An 18,589-nucleotide genomic window follows, 5' to 3' on the forward strand; every position below is an offset into this window, starting at 1 on the left:
CTCCGAGGTCTGTTTCCTGTCAGCTTGTCCTCCAGAACAGCAGGGCCAGTAAATACATCAGTAAAGAACGCGGCCGCAAAAAAGAAAGTTTGTTCGCTTATTAACTCATTAAGAAGTTTATTTCATGTCGAGTCTTGATTCCTCGCGCACACTTGCTCCTTCATCTCAACGTGTGTGTGTGTGTGTGTGTGTGTGTGTGTGTGTGTGTGTGTGTGTGTGTGTGTGTGTGTGTGTGTGTGTGTGTGTGTGTGTGTGTGTGTGTGTGTGTGTGTGTGTGTGTGTGTGTGTGTGTGTGTGTGTGTGTGTGTGTGTGTGTGTGTGTGTGTGTGTGTGTGAGTGTGTTCTTGTATTTCTACCCTTCTTGAGACATCAAGAAGGAAAAGTAGCTTCCATATGAGGAGGTGTGAACAAGTGATGACATAAATCATGGTCCCAATAACATTGCATCTAATAGAGAATGTCTCATTTGCACCCCTGGTGGTGAAATCTGTCAAAATGAGGGTGGTCCCAAAAAGGAGGGATTTTTCAAATTGACTGTGTGTCGGTTTTAAAAGTGCTCCCCCTCTGGTCAACATATGTAATAACAAGTGTATGTGTAAACATTTGAAGTGCTTCCCATGTGGTCAACATATGTAACAACAAGTGTGTGTAAGAAATTGAAATGCGCCCCCTTTGGCCAAAATAAAAAAAATATGTAGAGACATACTGTAATAACTTGAAGTAAATAATCCATCCATCCTTTTTCTACCGCTTGTCCCTTTTGGGGTCGCGGGGGTTGCTAGGGCCTATCTCAGCTGCATTCGGGCGGAAGGCGGGGTACACCCTGGACAAGTTGCCACCTCATCACAGGGCCAACACAGATAAACAGACAACATTCACACACTAGGGCCAATTTAGTGTTGCCAATCAACCTAAGATTAAAAACCAATTACCAAAAAATTTAAAAAAAAAATATATATATATATAAATATTTTTCTCACAATGTTTCGACTTTTTTCTGACAAAATTGGGAACAATTTCTCATATTATTTCTGTTTCTGTAATATTGCAAGATTTTCTTTTAAAATTATTACTTTTGTATGTAAAATTATTGCTTTTTAATGCAAAATGGTGACATTTGTCATATAAAATTCCGACTTTTATCACATTTTTTGAGTAGAATTATGAATTTTGTCATAATTTTGCCAAGTAAAATTCTGATTATTATTATAATATTGCCAACATTTTTTGAGTTTTCTTATAAAATTGCGACTCTTATTGAGTAAAATTCCAATTTTTATCATAATATTGCACAAATGTTCAGTTTTTCTTGTAAAATTTTGACTTGTGTTGAGTAAAATCACGACTTTTATTATAACACTGCCAAAATTCTACGTTTTTCTTGTGAAATTGTGACCTTTTTCTTGTGAAATTCCAACTCATTTTTCACAAGTTTTTTTTATATTTACATAGTATGTACATATTATTAATGTTGTAAATACACATCTTTATATATCTACAAAGGGTGGTCCTAAAGAGGTCGGCATTTTTCGGAGGTCTCAAGAAGGTAAGAAATACAAGTGTGTGTGTGTGTGTGTGTGTGTGTGTGTGTGTGTGTGTGTGTGTGTGTGTGTGTGTGTGTGTGTGTGTGTGTGTGTGTGTGTGTGTGTGTGTGTGTGTGTGTGTGTGTGTGTGTGTGTGTGTGTGTGTGTGTGTCGTATAAACACATAGAAGAGTGTTTTCTCTGTGGAGTGTAACTTTCTCCACTATGACTACGTCATACAGAACACATCACCTCACTGAGTTCACTGCTTCTCGCAGCCTTTAAAAAAGACTTGAAAAAAACAAAAAAGTATTAAAAGTAGGTCAAATGCTCTCAGTCGTCCAAAACCAAAAATGTGTCTCCAGTGTTTTTCGGTGCCGCATCCCTTCCTCCTCAACTGGATCCGTGCGGCCGTGCAGCGTCCAAAAAGAACCGCCGTGCCGGTTCCTAACACTGACTTTTTTCCCCACCGTGAACGGCGGCCATAAATCAGCGCGACGAGAGGGTGTCACGCTCCATCATTCACGCGGCCTCTTTGTCGCTGGAACTGCCGAGAGCAAAATAATGGACGTGGTTCTTTTTTGTCATGTCGTGTGTTTGTGGGCGCTCGTGAATCACGACAACATCCATTTTTTTTCTCTCCCTCACATGGAAAGATTTACACCCCGTTTTCTGCATCCGTCCAGTCACATGATCATGTTTCCAATCTGCAGGGCTTTTGGTCCACAGAAAAGGCAAGAACTCTGTTGGTTTTAAATGAATGCTTGATTTTGTCCGCCTCAAAAAAAGCTGTAAGGTGACCAGTTATGCAAAAATCTACTTTTCTTACCTATTGGTACCTCCTTTTGTGTATTTGGGAAAGGGTTGTCCCGATACCTAAATGCATTTCGATACTTTTCAAAATAAAGGGGGCAACAAACAAAATGTCATTATTGTCTTAATTCAAACTGAAAATATTTTGATACGTGCATTTCTTATTGCAATCAAACAATTTTGTCATTAAATAAGATAGTGAACATACTAGACAACTTGTCTTTTAGTAGTAAGTAAACAAACAAAGGCTCCTAATTTGTCTGCTGACGTATGCAGTAACACAGGGGTCCCCAAACTTTTTGACTCGGGGGCAGCATTGGGTTAAAAAAAATTTGGCCGGGGGCTGGGCTGTGTATATAGTTTAAGTTTACATACACTTGTAAAGAACATAATGTCATGGCTGTCTTGAGTTTCCAATCATTTCTACAACTCGTGTTTTTTTGTGATTGAGTGATTGGAGCACATACTTGTTGGTCACAAAAAACATTCATGAAGTTTGGTTCTTTTATGAATTTATTATGGGTCTACTGAAAATGTGACCAAATCTGCTGGGTCAAAAGTATACATACAGCAATGTTAATATTTGGTTACATGTCCCTTGGCAAGTTTCACTGCAATAAGGCGCTTTTGGTAGCCATCCTCAAGCTTCTGGTTGAATTTTTGACCACTCCTCTTGACAAAATTGGTGCAGTTCAGTGTTGGTTTTCTGACATGGACTTGTTTCTTCAGCATTGTCTACACGTTTAAGTCAGGACTTTGGGAAGGCCATTCTAAAACCTTCATTCTAGCCTGATTTAGCCATTCCTTTACCACTTTTGATGTGTGTTTGTGGTCATTGTCCTGTTGGAAAACCCAACTGCGCCCAAGACCCAACCTCCGGGCTGATGATTTTAGGTTGTCCTGAAGAATTTGGAGGTAATCCTCCTTTTTCATTGTCCCATTTACTCTCTGTAAAGCACCAGTTCCATTGGCAGCAAAACAGGCCCAGAGCATAATACTACCACCACCATGCTTGACAGTACGGGTGGTGTTCCTGGGATTGAAGGCCTCACTTTTTCTCCTCCAAACATATTGCTGGTATTGTGGCCAAACAGCTCAAATTAAATTCAAGTTTGTATAAAAAAAGGTTAAAAATAATTTCACATAAAGAAAAAAGTGTGAATAAATTGTGGTCCCTTATTAATCTGCAAACTGTGCCAGGAATATACACATCTTTACGCTTTGATTATATTCATTATTTTGCACTAAAAAATGTTTCCAATGCATCTAATTAAACTCAAGTTTGAATAAAAAAAGATTAAAACTAATTTCACATAAACAAATAAGTGTGAATAAACTGTGGTCCCTTATTAATCCATAAACTGTGGATTGTACTAAAGAAAGTTAACTTGCATCAAATTAAATTCATGTTTGATTAAAGAGATATAAAAAATAATTCCTCACAAATAAAAAAGTGTGACTATATGTTGGTCCCTATTTATACATAAACTAATATATGAACTTCATGGAATATATGCACCTTCATGTTTTATTTATATGAAATTCATTATTTTCCACAAAAAAATGATTCCCATGCATCAAAGTTTGAATAAAAAAAGATAAAAAATAATTTCACATAAACAATAAAGTGTGAATAAACTGTGATCCCTAATTAATCTATAAACTGTAATAAATTCATTATTTTGCACTAAAATGTTTCCAATGCATCAAATGAAATTCAAGTTTGAATAAAAAAAGACTAGAAATAATTTTACATAAACAAAAAATAATGGTACTAAATTAATTACTTTGTACAAAAGAAAGTTAACATGCATCAAATTAAATTCAAGTTTGATTAAAGAAGTATAAAAAAAAATCTCACAAATAAAGTGTGAATACATTGTGGCGCCAAATTAATATATAAACTAATATATGAACTGCTTGGAATATATGCATCTTCATGTTTTATTTATATGAAATTCATTATTTTCCACAAAAATGTTTTTCCCATGCATCAAATTACATTCAAGTTTAATTTTAAAAAGTATAAAAATAATTTGACATAGATAAAAAAGTGTGAATAAATTGTGATCCCTAATTCATATATAAACTATAAAAAGTAAAGAGCCCAAAATTGAACCTTGCAGAACTCCAATTCGGCAAGTCTGGACAGTTGACGCGGTAGAATTAAATCCAAGCCAATGCTCTCTTTGCTCGAGATAAAATGAAGACCAAGTGATTGTCTCACATTTGCAAAGTGCTTACAAATGAGAAACAATGAGAAAATCATGGTGGACATGACCGATGTTCACCATTTAAAGTCTCGTAAGCAGTTTAAAGTCTGCACATTCCACGCTTTTGCCTGCTTTCTCCGCGTCCACAAGGTCAAGGACTGAAGTCAAATTGTTGCAAATCCAAGCTTCTTCCTTGTTTTTTGTTGTTTTTCTTTTTACTTGGAATGACAGCACAGTCGATCCTGAAGGTCACGTTTGGAAGTGAACCTTCCGGAGCTGAGGTTTAGCAAAGCGGTCCAAGACGTGAGTTTGATTGTCATCTGAAATTGCTAACAGCAGCGTGGAAAAAGTTTTTCTTTCGAGACATGAAAACACCCGTTACGACTCGGAGGGGGGGGTGTAGATGGGAGGGGTCTCCAAGGCCGAGTTTGATCGGATCAAAGTCGGAGATTGAGGTGATGTCACGTCCTGAATCCCATTTGGTTTGCGGCGGCTAAGAAGACGCAAACAAATGAGCAGAACTCGGCTCTGTGCCCGCCTCCCTGAGTTCACGCTTCGGCTTCCCTGCAGCAAACGTCGCCAACGGAGACTGGCGACATGTCCAGGCTGTAGTACGCCCTCAACTGGGATAGGCTCCAGCTCTCCGTGACCCTCAACAAGGAAGAAAACAGTACACCATGGATGAATGTTAATCAGTATATTCCCAAGACTGCTGGTAATAACGTCACAGGGGCGTAACAATACGCCATGATTGCGCTTCACTTTGGTTTTTTGGACATTATTGGACATACATCAGGGCTGCCCCTCCCGATATGCAGATCTTGCGCTGTGCGTAGGACCTCACGATCTGTGGGGCACCCCGTTTTGCTTGAATAAGCGCATGTAAAATATCAGTTAATGAATAACGGCGCTTCATATGAAATGTTACTGCAAACGTAGTCCTAGCCCCTTGCTAAGAATATAATTGCATATTTCCCCCCGATATTTGCATTTTTCTCTATGGCGCACAGTATTAGTGCTGGGCAGGTAAACTGACGTACAGTGCAAACTCGATTTATGAACCCTGGTCAACAACCAATTAAGTTTGTAAATCGAGGTTCCACTGTACTGGGATCTGTGAGCTGTGCCAGGAATATATGCTTCTTTATGTTTTGAGTACATTACATTTGTTTTGTTTTTGCACAAAAAATATTCCCATGCATCAAAATTAATTAAAGTTTGATTAAAAAAATATTTATATACAAACAATTTAACATGAATAAAGTGTGAATACATTTTGTATTGGGGGCTCAAAATAAATTGTGTAGAGCCCCGATTTATACATACAGATAAGTTTAGCCTCGTAACGTAAATATAACATAACGTAGTAGGAAATATAAATTATTTAGATCACCCCCAAAATGTCATCACTTATTTCTTATCCCAATTCTGACATAATTTATGTAGCCTGCCATGTCATTTATGTGGCCCTCCACGTCATCATTTTTATGTACCCCGCCACATCTTTTTGGTGGTCCTCTATGTCATTTCATGTGGCCCACCACGTCGTTTTATGTTGTCCACCACGTCATTCATGTGGCCATCCATGTCATTTATGTCGCCCTCAAGATCATCATTTTATGTAGTCCGTCATATCATTTTATTGGGCCCCGCCACATTGTTTTAATGTGGCCTGCCACATGATTTTTGTGGCTAGCTACATAGTTTATTGTAGCCCAGCCACATCATATTAATGTGCCCCGTCACATCTTTTTAAGTGCCCCGCCACATCCTTTTAATGTGGCCCACCACATCATTTTATGTGGCCCGCCACGTCAATTTATGTGGTCCGCCACATCATTTTATGTGGTCCCTCACATCATTTTATGTGGTCCGCCACATCCTTTTAATGTGGCCCACCACATCCTTCTAATGTGGCCTGCCACATCGTTTTATGTGGTCCGCCATATCATAATAATGTGGCTCGCCACATCATTTTATGTGGTCAACCACATCATTGTATGTGGTCCGTCACATCATTTTATGTGGTCCGTCACGTCATTTTATGTGGCCCGCCATATCATAACAACATGGCTCGCCACATCATTTTATGTGGTCAACCACATCATTTTATGTGGTCCGTCACATCATTTTATGTGGCCCGCCATATCATAATAACGTGGCTCGCCACATCATTTTATGTGGTGAACCACATCATTTTATGTGGTCCGTCACATCATTTTATGTGATCCGTCACATCATTTTATGTGGCCCGCCATATCAAAATAATGTGGCTCGCCACATCATTTTATGTGGCCCGCCATATCATAATAATGTGGCTCGCCACATCATTTTATGTGGTCAACCACATCATTTTATGTGGTCCGTCACATCATTTTATGTGGCCCGCCATATCATAATAATGTGGCTCTCCACCTCATTTTATGTGGTCAACCACATAATTTTTTGTGGTCCGTCACATCATTTTATGTGGTCCGTCACATCATTGTATGTGGCCCGCCACATCATTTTATGTGGCCCGCCACATCTTGTAATGTGGCCCGCCACATCTTGTAATGTGGCCGCCACATAATTTTATGGCCCGCTATATCATAATGTGTTTTGCCACATCATTTTATGTGGTCCGCCACATCCTTCTAATGTGGCCCACCACATCCTTCTAATGTGGCCTGGCACATCGTTTTATGTGGTCCGCCACATCCTTCTAACGTGGCCCACCACATCTTTCTAACGTGGCCCACCACATCCTTCTAACGTGGCCCACCACATCCTTCTAATGTGGCGTCCCACATCGTTTTACGTGGTCTGCCACATCCTTCTAACGTGGCCCACCACATCCTTCTAACGTGGCCCACCACATCCTTCTAACGTGGCCCACCACATCCTTCTAATGTGGCGTCCCACATCGTTTTACGTGGTCTGCCACATCCTTCTAATGTGGCCTGGCACATCGTTTTATGTGGTCCGCCACATCCTTCTAATGTGGCCTGGCACATTGTTTTATGTGGTCCGCCACATTCTTCTAACGTGGCCCACCACGTCTTTCTAATGTGGCCCACCACATACTTCTAACATGGCCCACCACATCCTTCTAATGTGGCTTGCCACATCGTTTTATGTGGTCCGCTACATCCTTCTAACGTGGCCCTCCACATCTTGTAATGTGGCCCTCCACATCTTGTAATGTGGCCGCCACATAATTTTATGGTCCTCTATATCATAATGTGTTTTGCCACATCATTTTTGAGGCCCGCCACATTATTTCACACACATCAAATTTGTTGTTTGGCACTCAAAAAATGTACCATGCATCAAATTCATTTGGACAAAAAAAAGTTAAAAAAAATTTTCACATGAAAAACGTGTGAATAAATTTTGTCCGGGGGGCTCAAAAAATAATTCTGCATAAGGGTCCCCAATTCATACATACAGATAAGTCGAGCCTCCTAACAATATCTGATCACTTATTTCTTATCCCAACTCTGACAGTTCTTGAAAGTTTCATCAAAATCACTTCCTTTAGCTTTTTGAGTTAATTAGCTAACAAACGAGCAGATCACATAATAAACACCATTAGGGATCATCTGTTGTGGAACGGACGATGCTGATTGTGTCCACCCGCCTAATTGCTCCCATGCAGCCACTAAACACAGCTAAGACAAAGCGCAAACAGGAAACACAGACGGACGCAGGAAATTACAACAATAAAAGCATGACAGAAGTCAGCTGGCGTCTCATGTTGCAAAGTTAAAGTTAAAGTGTAACTAACTGTGTTATTAGAATAAAACAGCATAAAGGGGTGCTACTGTATATCAATGAAGCGCTCACGTCATTGATGTGATTTGTGTGTACTTCATGTCTAGTTGTGTTAAAAACATCTCCATTTTTACCTTGACCTGCTGTCCCCCTGTCCTACAAACGTCTTAACTCCACAACCTTTGGCCTCCTAATGGACACGGTTGAACGGTGAAACCATGGAGTAATCTCGTCATGTCTCCACCTTCATTGTCCTCTTTTTTCCCTCTCTTGTCTCATCTTTCGTCCTTCATCACTTTCCCCTCTGTGGTCTTCTTCCATCGTCTGCTCACCGTCTTATTTCTTCTCTTATTGTTGTCTGCGGGGGACACAAGGCTCTCAGTCTTCCTCCAGACCACCCCCTCTTTCTCCTGCAAACGTCTGTCAATGTTCCAAACAGCTGCAGAGTCTTCCTCGTGAACCTCCCCTTCTGTCATCTCCTCCGTCCTGATGGATGTGCAACCTCTTTTTCTTGAGTTCCCTGACGTTCATGCTGTGATGAACGATCACGCCTGTCCTTATGAAAGACGACCTGATTCATGTTGTCTGTCTCTTTCAGTTCTGTGGCAGTTCTGAGGGACTGCATGAAGAACCAAAGCCTGGTCCGCTTCTTCCAGGAGAGACAGACAACTCTCAACCACTCCTTACCTCTGGAGACGTACCTCCTCAAACCTGTGCAGCGCATCCTCAAGTACCACCTCCTGCTACAGGTGACACCTGGTGTACTACACACAGTATAGCTAGTCAAATAAGGTAGTGCTACTTATACAACACACTTGCCATGTATACTTCTAGGTAGGTAGGGCTTTATTGTCATTGCACGAGTACAACGAAACATTGTTTTCAGCACAAACCCGTTCAAGATTAGACAAACAAACAGTGTACAGGGTTACAGAACAGGAACGCTGATGGGTCGCCACAAGGCGCCCCGTAAAAGATCGGAGGATGAGTAAAAAAATACAATCTAGACTGGGCTCCTAAAGCTACCCAGTCTGGAGTGGGAAAAAAAACCTCCATAGCAAAGCACATATACATATTACAACATACATCTCAAGACCTGCAACAGAGGGGAGGGATTTGGGGCTATGGTGGCAGGCTGCAGCTCTTTAGGCGCTGCCCAGCCGTCCTTTACCCCTAAGGAATTCGCGTCAAGGGCGTTGGATGGGGTATGTGTGTGTGGCGTATATATTTTTTTATATTATATACAGTATATATATCTTTATATTCTGCACATCTACACTACCGTTCAAAAGTTTGGGGTCACCCAAACAATTTTGTGGAATAGCCTTAATTTCTAAGAACAAGAATAGACTGTCGAGTTTCAGATGAAAGTTCTCTTTTTCTGGCCATTTTGAGCGTTTAATTGACCCCACAAATGTGATGCTCCAGAAACTCAATCTGCTCAAAGGAAGGTCAGTTTTGTAGCTTCTGTAACGAGCTAAACTGTTTTCAGATGTGTGAACATGATTGCACAAGGGTTTTCTAATCATCAATTAGCCTTCTGAGCCAATGAGCAAACACATTGTACCATTAGAACACTGGAGTGATAGTTGCTGGAAATGGGCCTCTATACACCTATGTAGATATTGCACCAAAAACCAGACATTTGCAACTACAATAGTCATTTACCACATTAGCAATGTATAGAGTGTATTTCTTTAAAGTTAAGACTAGTTTAAAGTTATCTTCATTGAAAAGTACAGTGCTTTTCCTTCAAAAATAAGGACATTTCAATGTGACCCCAAACTTTTGAACGGTAGTGTACTTCCGTGTTTCTGGCGGCCTGCCACAAATACATTTGAACCACCACAACACAAAGTGGTTTTTGCAATCGTTGGAGATCCAGACATGCAGGGCACCTCCACAAGCACGAGGAGGGAGCAGAGGTGTGGAAGTGTGCAGAAGAACTGGCGGGAGGCATGACTACCCATAGCCAGGGATGGGTACCGAATTTGATACCCACCAAATTCCGTCGGTGCTACCGCATAAAATCTAATTTCGATATCTTTGTAGCCCGTAACTTCACGTCCCATTGCAGACTGATCACCGGCTCAAACAATGGGCAGGAAACAAGCACTCAAGCAGCAGTCAGGGTAGACTCAGCCAAACTGCCTCTAGGTCAGTGGTTCTCAAACTAAATTTCACCAAGTATCACCTCAGAAAAAACTTGTCTCTCCAAGTACCACCATAATGACCAACATAAAAATACAGTAGCGTAGTAGGCCTAAGTATTCATTAAAAACAAGGCAGATGTTTTATTTAACAAGTATATTTAATACTTTTGGCCACTGGGACACTATACACGGTTTGAGCAGTAGTAACACAATGTGCCAAAATAAAAGACTGTACTTTAACCAAGTGATTCTACGACTAAATGGAGCCCACAGTTTGGGACTTGCTGCGCCAGGTCATGTTGAAATGTTCAACGCCAACAAAGCAAGTATGCCTGATAGAAAACGCTCAAACATAAATCAAGGCTCGTCTTTTTCAAAATGCGCCAGCTCGATGTTACTTTACATTGGCTGCGCCATATACATGCATTAACATTAGCAATTTTACATGGCGATTTTCCACACCTTCAAATTTGGTCATGAAAACTACAACCAATATCAATCAAACAGCTGGTGTGTAAGTAGCACAATACTTCCAGTACAAACACTTTGTAGAGCGCAACAAAAGACTAGCTTGGCACATGGCAAAGACGACTTCCTGACTGCACAACACAAAGTAGTCTATACACTACTGCCATCTAACGCCTATGAATTGCAACTGCACGCAAAGTCTTCTATGTAAAACTTGCAAATGGGACTCAGAAGTGTAAGAAAACACGATGTAACAACTGGCAAGCACAGTTGTCATAATCCGTCACAATGTTAAATTACAAAAATGTTGTTATAAAACAATTGACAATTATTACCACAAAAGTACCGAAAATCGGCACCGTTGAGTAGCGGTATCGACTCTCAGGTGCTGTATCAATTCAAATGTGAAAGGTACCCATGCCTAGCAATAGCGCTAAGAAGACAAAGCCTGGAGAAACTCTTCCGTCGTTTGGGAACTCTATTTTCGAATGAATCACAATTGTTATTTGTAACGATTTTTAATCGATTCAAATAAGTAAAAAAATTGTTTTTAATTAATTAATTAATTTTTAAATCTGTCCTGTCCAGCCACTCAGGCCAATCATGTTATTTATGTAGAAGATCATATCTGCTGTATAGATTTACTTTAGAAAAGAGAAGTGATACTTCTCCTGTTGCCTTATTTGTATTTGACTTTATTAAATGTTTGTGTAGAATTGTTTTTAAACAAAAACAGTTTTCTTTGAAGTAATATAGAAATTCATCACAGCTGTCTATCTATTTTGTGGAGGAATGTAGTTAATCATAGAACTGGCATCCAGTGTTATTAAAAAAAGTATTGATTTTGAATCGAAAATCGATTCTGAATCGAATCGTTACCCCAAGAATCGAATCGAATTGTATGATGCCCAAAGATTCACAGCCCATGTATCTAAAGTGCGGCCCGGGGACCACTTGCTAACCACGGCTTGTTTTTTTTAATGGGCCGAAATAAAATAAACAAACAAACCAGCAAAATTGATAAAATGTCACAATGTAGTGTAAACAATCTGAAATGTTGATAGTTGATACTAACAATTATAATAACACAAAGTTTGTCATTGAATAAATGTATTTGGGGTGTACCAATTTGATATTGATATCGGTCTGATATCAGCGAAAAATCTAATATTTGCATGTAAAGTGTCCGATACAAGCAGTCCTGCAGCGTGTTTACTCGTGCTAAGCTGCCAGTTAGCATCTAAATGTCCTCCAGTAAGCACACAAGGTTGCTCTTTTCTTATATTTTGGTCAAATCATTCACAAAAGGTAAACATGCTAGGCTAAAGGCTACTAGGAACGAGCAGCTACACACCAACTAAGCACACAATAGCACCCAATCTAGACCTATGTAATAACCATTGAACAATATTGCAGTGTAAAACATTTGTCAATATAAACAAGTATCAAATAATTACAGTTGCATATTACTTACACATTAAAAGTTGCATTAGAATGTATCCAGTAACAAATGTGTCCGCATCATTCAACTTAACACATCATGTACTATGGTGGGCACGAGATGTCGCCACAAAAACAACTTCAACTTAAAGACAGCATAGGTCCATTCCAGATGGTTAATAATGAATAGGTTAGTGTTTTTCATACCTACCGTTGTTCTCTGTTTGACTCATTTTACTTGATCAAACCTTCTCTAACACTCCACACAACAAAATAATTAAAGTGAAGTGAAGTGAATTATATTTATATAGCACTTTTTCTCTATTGACTCAAAGCGCTTTACATAGTGAAACCAAATATCTAAGTTACATTTAAACCAAGGAAAAAAAAGTATGTGCGATTCCTGCTGACATCGGGTCAATATCTGTATCGGCTAATACTGAAAGCTATCGTTATCATATCGGAAGTGGAAACTTTCATTGGGATGCGCTTTATATGTGTAACATTTCTTTTCTTTTAGCTTTTATGAAAAAAAAATCAGATTGTAGGATGACGCCTCGTTGACCTGCAACCAATATTGTATTTGTAGTAAGTGACAACATCCCAAATGATGATCCAGGATGGGAAACAGGAAGAACAGCATGACAGTGTGCTGCTGTGTGTAAAAACAAACACATGTTTGTCAAGCTGATCTCCGGGCTGACTCAAGCTACACACACACACACACACACAAACACAAACACACATTTGTTCCTGGTTCTCGTCCAAGGTTGCCAAAGGACCGATGAAAGAGAGAACATCTTTGTTGTGCGACACTGTGTTGTTGTTGTTAAACGCTACTCAGGCATGTGTCAAACAGTGCTGGACTTTCCCATAATCCTCTGATTGTTTCCCTCTGTCTCCTCGCATCTTTAAAAGCCTTTGCAGAGCATTCTAGTCTAGGGGTGTCAAACTCATTTGAGCTCAGGGGCCACATGGAGGAAAATGTAATCCCAAATGGGCCGGACTGGTAAAATCATGGTATGATAACATAAATATGAAGACCATTTCAGATTTTCTTTGTTTTACGTTGGCCAAAAACATTCTGAAAATGTACAAATTACAAATAATCCTTTTGACAAAACACTTGAATTTTAATTCTGAGGAAAAATGTATGCAGTTTCAAAAACACAATGAACTCAATAAACCATACAAACGGAGGCATTGCACTCTGCATTCACTTTTCTTGTTTTTAACAGTAACATTTCGGGGCAAAAAGTAAAAAATCTGTTTTTTATTTATTTATTTATTTTTAAATCTGTCCTGTCCAGCCACTCAGACAAATCATATTGTTGATGTAGATCAGGGGCGTCAAACTCATTTTAGATCGGGGGCCACATGGAGAAAAATCTACTCCCAAGTGGGCCGGACTGGTAAAATCACGGCACGATAACTTAAAAATAAAGACGACTTCCGATTGTTTTCTTTGTTTAAAAAAGAACAAGCACAAATGTACAAATCATAATGTTGTTGGGTTTTTTTATTACACGTACATATTGCGGTTAATAATTTATTTGTCGTTATTTATATTTTCTGAATAAATGATGTGATAATGTTCATCAGTCATCATTGGTGTTGATTTTCAATCTATCAAGATAAAAACGTTGTATCAAAATCAAATTACAGGCTGTTATTTATGTACTTTGATCATTTTCTTCGACTGATGCACTAACATCATGTGGCTTATTTTTTTTTTACATATGTAGCATCTACAAAGATACAAAGAATTGCTATTGCAACATCCAGTATACACATTAAGAACAGCAGTTTCTTTCATTCAAAAGTTTCAGGTACATTTTTATACTTAGCAAACTCATCACGCGGGCCGGATAAATCCTGTTCGCGGGCCTGATCCGGCCCTTGGGCTTTACATTTGACACCCCTGATGTAGATGATCATATCTGCTGCAAAGGTTTACTTTAGAAAAGAGAAGTGTTGGATGCTTCTCTTGTTGCCTTATTTGTATTTGACTTTATTAAATGTTTGGGTCGAATTTTACTAAACAAAACAACTTTTATTTTAAGTAATATGGAACTTTCTCACAGCTGTTTATCTATTTAATGGAGGAATGTAGTTAATCATAGAACTGGCATCTAGTGTTATTAAAAAAGTATTGATTTTGAATCGAGAATCGATTCTGAATCGAATCGTTACCCCCAAGAATCGAATCGAATTGTATGATGCCCAAAGATTCACAGTCCTTGTATCTAAACTGCGGCTAAAAGCCTTTGCAGAGCATTCTAGACCAGGGGTGTCAAACTCATTTGAGCTGAAGGGCCACATGGAGGAAAATCTAATCCCAAGTGGGCCGGACTGGTAAAATCATGGCATGATAACGTAAATGTAAAGACAATTACAGATGTTTGCACTCTGCATGAACTTTTCTCGTTTTTAACAGTAACATTTTGGGGCAGCGAGGGTGCCAAATAACGATGTATTCGAAGCAGGTGTAAAACGGCAGGTTTTACGTTTAATGTACTATGTATCTCTTGCTTGGCCCTGTTTGTTTGCTATTGCAAAATCCATTAGATACATTTAGAACAGGGTTACCGATATTGTAGCCTTGAGTATTGGCCGATACCGATATCAATACAATACGATATAGGCACATACATATATTTATTCCTTATTTTGTTGTGTGGAATGTTAGAAAAGGCTTGATAAAGTGATGTTACAGTTACTGATGTTGTAGTGTTAAAACAGAAAATAATAGTCAGCAAGAGTAGGTATAGGAAAAACTGACCCATTTATTATTAACCAATTGGTTACATAAATTTTAACCTTCAACATAAGAGTATTACCTCAACAAATCCAATAAAAACAAAATGTTATATTTAAAGTGCAAAATAACCACTGATACCAACATAATTATACAATTGAATAGAATAAATTAAAAATGAATTAGAAGACCCTGAAAAATAACCTAAATAAATCCAATTTAAAAAAAAAAAAAAAAACGTTTTAAAGTGCAAACAATTCAAGTTCACTTCAGTTATTTTTTTACTGTCAGCATATGTTGGAAACAACTGTGGGCAGGGACAAAAACAACACAATATTGTCCACTGTCCAACTGCTCTAAGTTAAGAGTTCACAGCTCCAGTTTCACTGACTGACTGTGCCCAAAACAATGTAGTAATTACTCTTAGTCTTCACTGAAGAATAGTGTAAACACAATAAACATATCACTCTCATAACAAGAGCATAAAACAAATAATAATCAGTCAGTGCTGATTACCCTTACTACTCCTCCTCCTCCTTCTCTCCTTCTCCACTTTCTGCAGTCCGAGCATAATGTGGAGATTTTTTTTTAAGAAGATAAGCATTTCGGCATGCTGTGCGGCAATACACTTTTTACCCTCTTTGTGCATCTGGGGCAGTGTTGTTTTTGACAACCATCTTACATTTAGTCTTAGTCTTAGTCTTTTGGACTAAAATGCTTATTAGTTTTAGTCACATTTTAGTCACTTTTATATGTGATAGTTTTAGTCCAGTTTTAGTCAACGAAAACTCAAAAGGGTTTTAGTCTAGTTTTAGTCGATGAAAAGTCAAAAAGGTTTTTGTCTAGTTTTAGTCCAAAAAAAAAGAATAAAAAGTATAATATAAGTATTAGGGATGTCCGATAATGGCTTTTTGCCGATATCCGATATTCCGATATTGTCCAACTCTTTAATTACCGATACCGATATCAACCGATACCGATATCAACCGATATATGCAGTCGTGGAATTAACACATTATTATGCCTAATTTGGACAACCATGTATGGTGAAGATAAGGTACTTTTTAAAAATAATAATAAAATAAGATAACTAAATTAAAAACATTTTCTTGAATAAAAAAGAAAGTAAAACAATATAAAAACAGTTACATAGAAACTAGTAATTAATGAAAATGAGTAAAATTAACTGTTAAAGGTTAGTACTATTAGTGGACCAGCAGCACGCACAATCATGTGTGCTTACAGACTGTATCCCTTGCAGACTGTATTGATATATATTGATATATAATGTAGGAACCAGAATATTGATAACAGAAAGAAATGGGAGGAGGGAGGTTTTTTGGGTTGGTGCACTAATTTTAAGTGTATCTTGTGTTTTTTATGTTGATTTAATAAAAAAAATTTTAAAAAATAAATAAAAACGATACAGATAATAAAAAAAACGATACCGATAATTACCGATATTACATTTTAACGCATTTATCGGCCGATAATATCGGCAGGCCGATATTATCGGACATCCCTAATAAGTATATCAGTATAGTCTTTTAACAAATTAATTGAGGTCAATAAGTATTGGAGATTGCTGTTGGGCAGTGTCACACATAAGTTGTGAAAATAGCAGCAGATCTATAAGTTCAACCCATTGTAAGCTTGCAGATCTGCTATTTTCACAAATAATAACAATAAAGGAATGGTTTTAGACATATAAGGTTTCCACCCAACAGCAAATTTCTGATCCAAGGATTGTGTATTACACACAGATAAAGTGGTAACAGTGCAATCAAAGTTCATTACTCTAAAAAAGCCAAAAAACAAAAACATTCTACTTCAGCAATTGTGGCTTTATTTCTCAGAATTTGTTCAAGTACAATGAACATAAACATGCCCAAAATATGAGTGATGGATGAGGAACACATATGCTCAACTTGGCCCTGTCTGCCAGTGCAATTACAACAGATATCATACAAGCCCACTCTCTTTCATTTGTGCAAACCATGTAATAAAATAATCAATTCATTCCTGATTCCTTAATGGGGCTGCGCAACGTCACTTGTGGCTTTTAGGCTAAAGCTAGCAGACTCTACGTATAACAGTAACTCGACCTGTTTAACGTATCAAGTTACGTGCTGACAGAACATACTCACAAAGAGATAACCACACCGTCACTGAATGTAAACATGGCTAAACATACTGCTAAAGTAACACACACATAATGAATTGACGTTAGCGTAACAAAAGCTAACTTTAGCCTGAAGTTAGCAGCCCATTTGCGCCAGGAGTATGTGGAAAATGTACTAATGTATTAGCTTACTATGACATTTATCGATTATGTTAACAGCATTTGTAACTTACCTTCGAAAAAATATCCTTGTGGCGAGCCTTAAGGTGGTCGTATTTTTTCCGCATATTTTGCGGCCACATTTGTCACCGTCTTCCTTCACAATACACTCTGTTTTATTATCTGCTGGGTTATATTTAAAATACACCCATATGTCGTCTCTACGTTTGCGACCACCGAGCCCCTGTGTTGAAACTGCCGCCGCCATCACGCTCCATTGCCTGATGAGTAACAACAGTCTGACGTGTTGAGCACGTTGTGCGCTGCACGCCAGTTGGTGGGCGTGGTTTTAATTGACACACACAAACAGAAATGTCATGCATTTTAAACGTCTGACAGATTACCCACTAACATTTTCGTCCGTTCTCGTCTCGTCAACGAAAACTCACACACGTCTCGTCATGTTTTCGTCATCAGAGAGACATGTTTATCTCGTCACCGTCTGGTTATCGTCATGAAAAAAAGTGGCGTCAATGAAATGATTTCGTCATCGTCATCGTTGACGAAAACAACACTGATCTGGGGTATAGTTTTGTCCACAATGTAGTGGCGGCTAGGAATAATGTAGCGAGGTTCGAGGTGCTCCATTAAGCGTTTAAAGCCGACATTACTCACCACCGACAGGGGCTGGTCATCAAGCACAGTAAACTGGGCTATCTTTTCTGTTATGGCCATTGCGTTTTTGCTGTCCCGTGGTAGTTTGTCACGTCTTGCAAAGCTTTCGGCCAGCGTGGGTTGCTGAAGCGAGCCAGAGGTTTGTTGCTTCGCCTTGCCGCTCTCGCAAAAATCCTCATGTTCTTTTTTGTGGTGTTTTTTCAAATGTGCGATGAGGTTGCTTGTAAGGCTGCAGCTAACGATTATTTTTCTATCGATTAATCTATAGATTATTTTTTCGATTAATCGGTTAATCTATAGATTATTTTTTCGATTCATCTATAGATTATTTTTCCTTTTACCGATTATTTTTTATTTTATTTTGTATAAAATGAAGATGAAAAAATAAAAGTAGGCCAGTTTTTTCAAAAGGCATGGCTTTTATTTACAAAAAAAAAAGTATGGCCACTCAGTCAACATTGACAACAACATGACAAAATATTCTGTAACAATGTAAACATTTAAAACTTT

At 38.5% G+C, this 18,589-nt stretch overlaps 1 protein-coding gene across 3 annotated transcripts in view; it reads left to right on the forward strand.

Moving 5' to 3' along the window:
- LOC133658560 (pleckstrin homology domain-containing family G member 3-like) overlaps positions 1-18,589 on the forward strand; it is a 122,188-nt gene that overhangs the window by 88,451 nt on the left and 15,148 nt on the right. For all 3 annotated transcript variants that reach the window (XR_009827487.1, XM_062060732.1, XM_062060730.1), the window contains exon 7: positions 8,903-9,053. Coding sequence is in view for 2 of the 3 variants with exons in the window: in XM_062060732.1 (XP_061916716.1) it covers positions 8,903-9,053 (151 nt within the window). In the remaining variant the exon portion in view is untranslated. The remainder of the gene's footprint in view (positions 1-8,902; positions 9,054-18,589) is intronic.

Source organism: Entelurus aequoreus, linkage group LG10 (genome assembly GCF_033978785.1).
Source record: "Entelurus aequoreus isolate RoL-2023_Sb linkage group LG10, RoL_Eaeq_v1.1, whole genome shotgun sequence".
NCBI classification, from domain to species: domain Eukaryota; kingdom Metazoa; phylum Chordata; class Actinopteri; order Syngnathiformes; family Syngnathidae; genus Entelurus; species Entelurus aequoreus.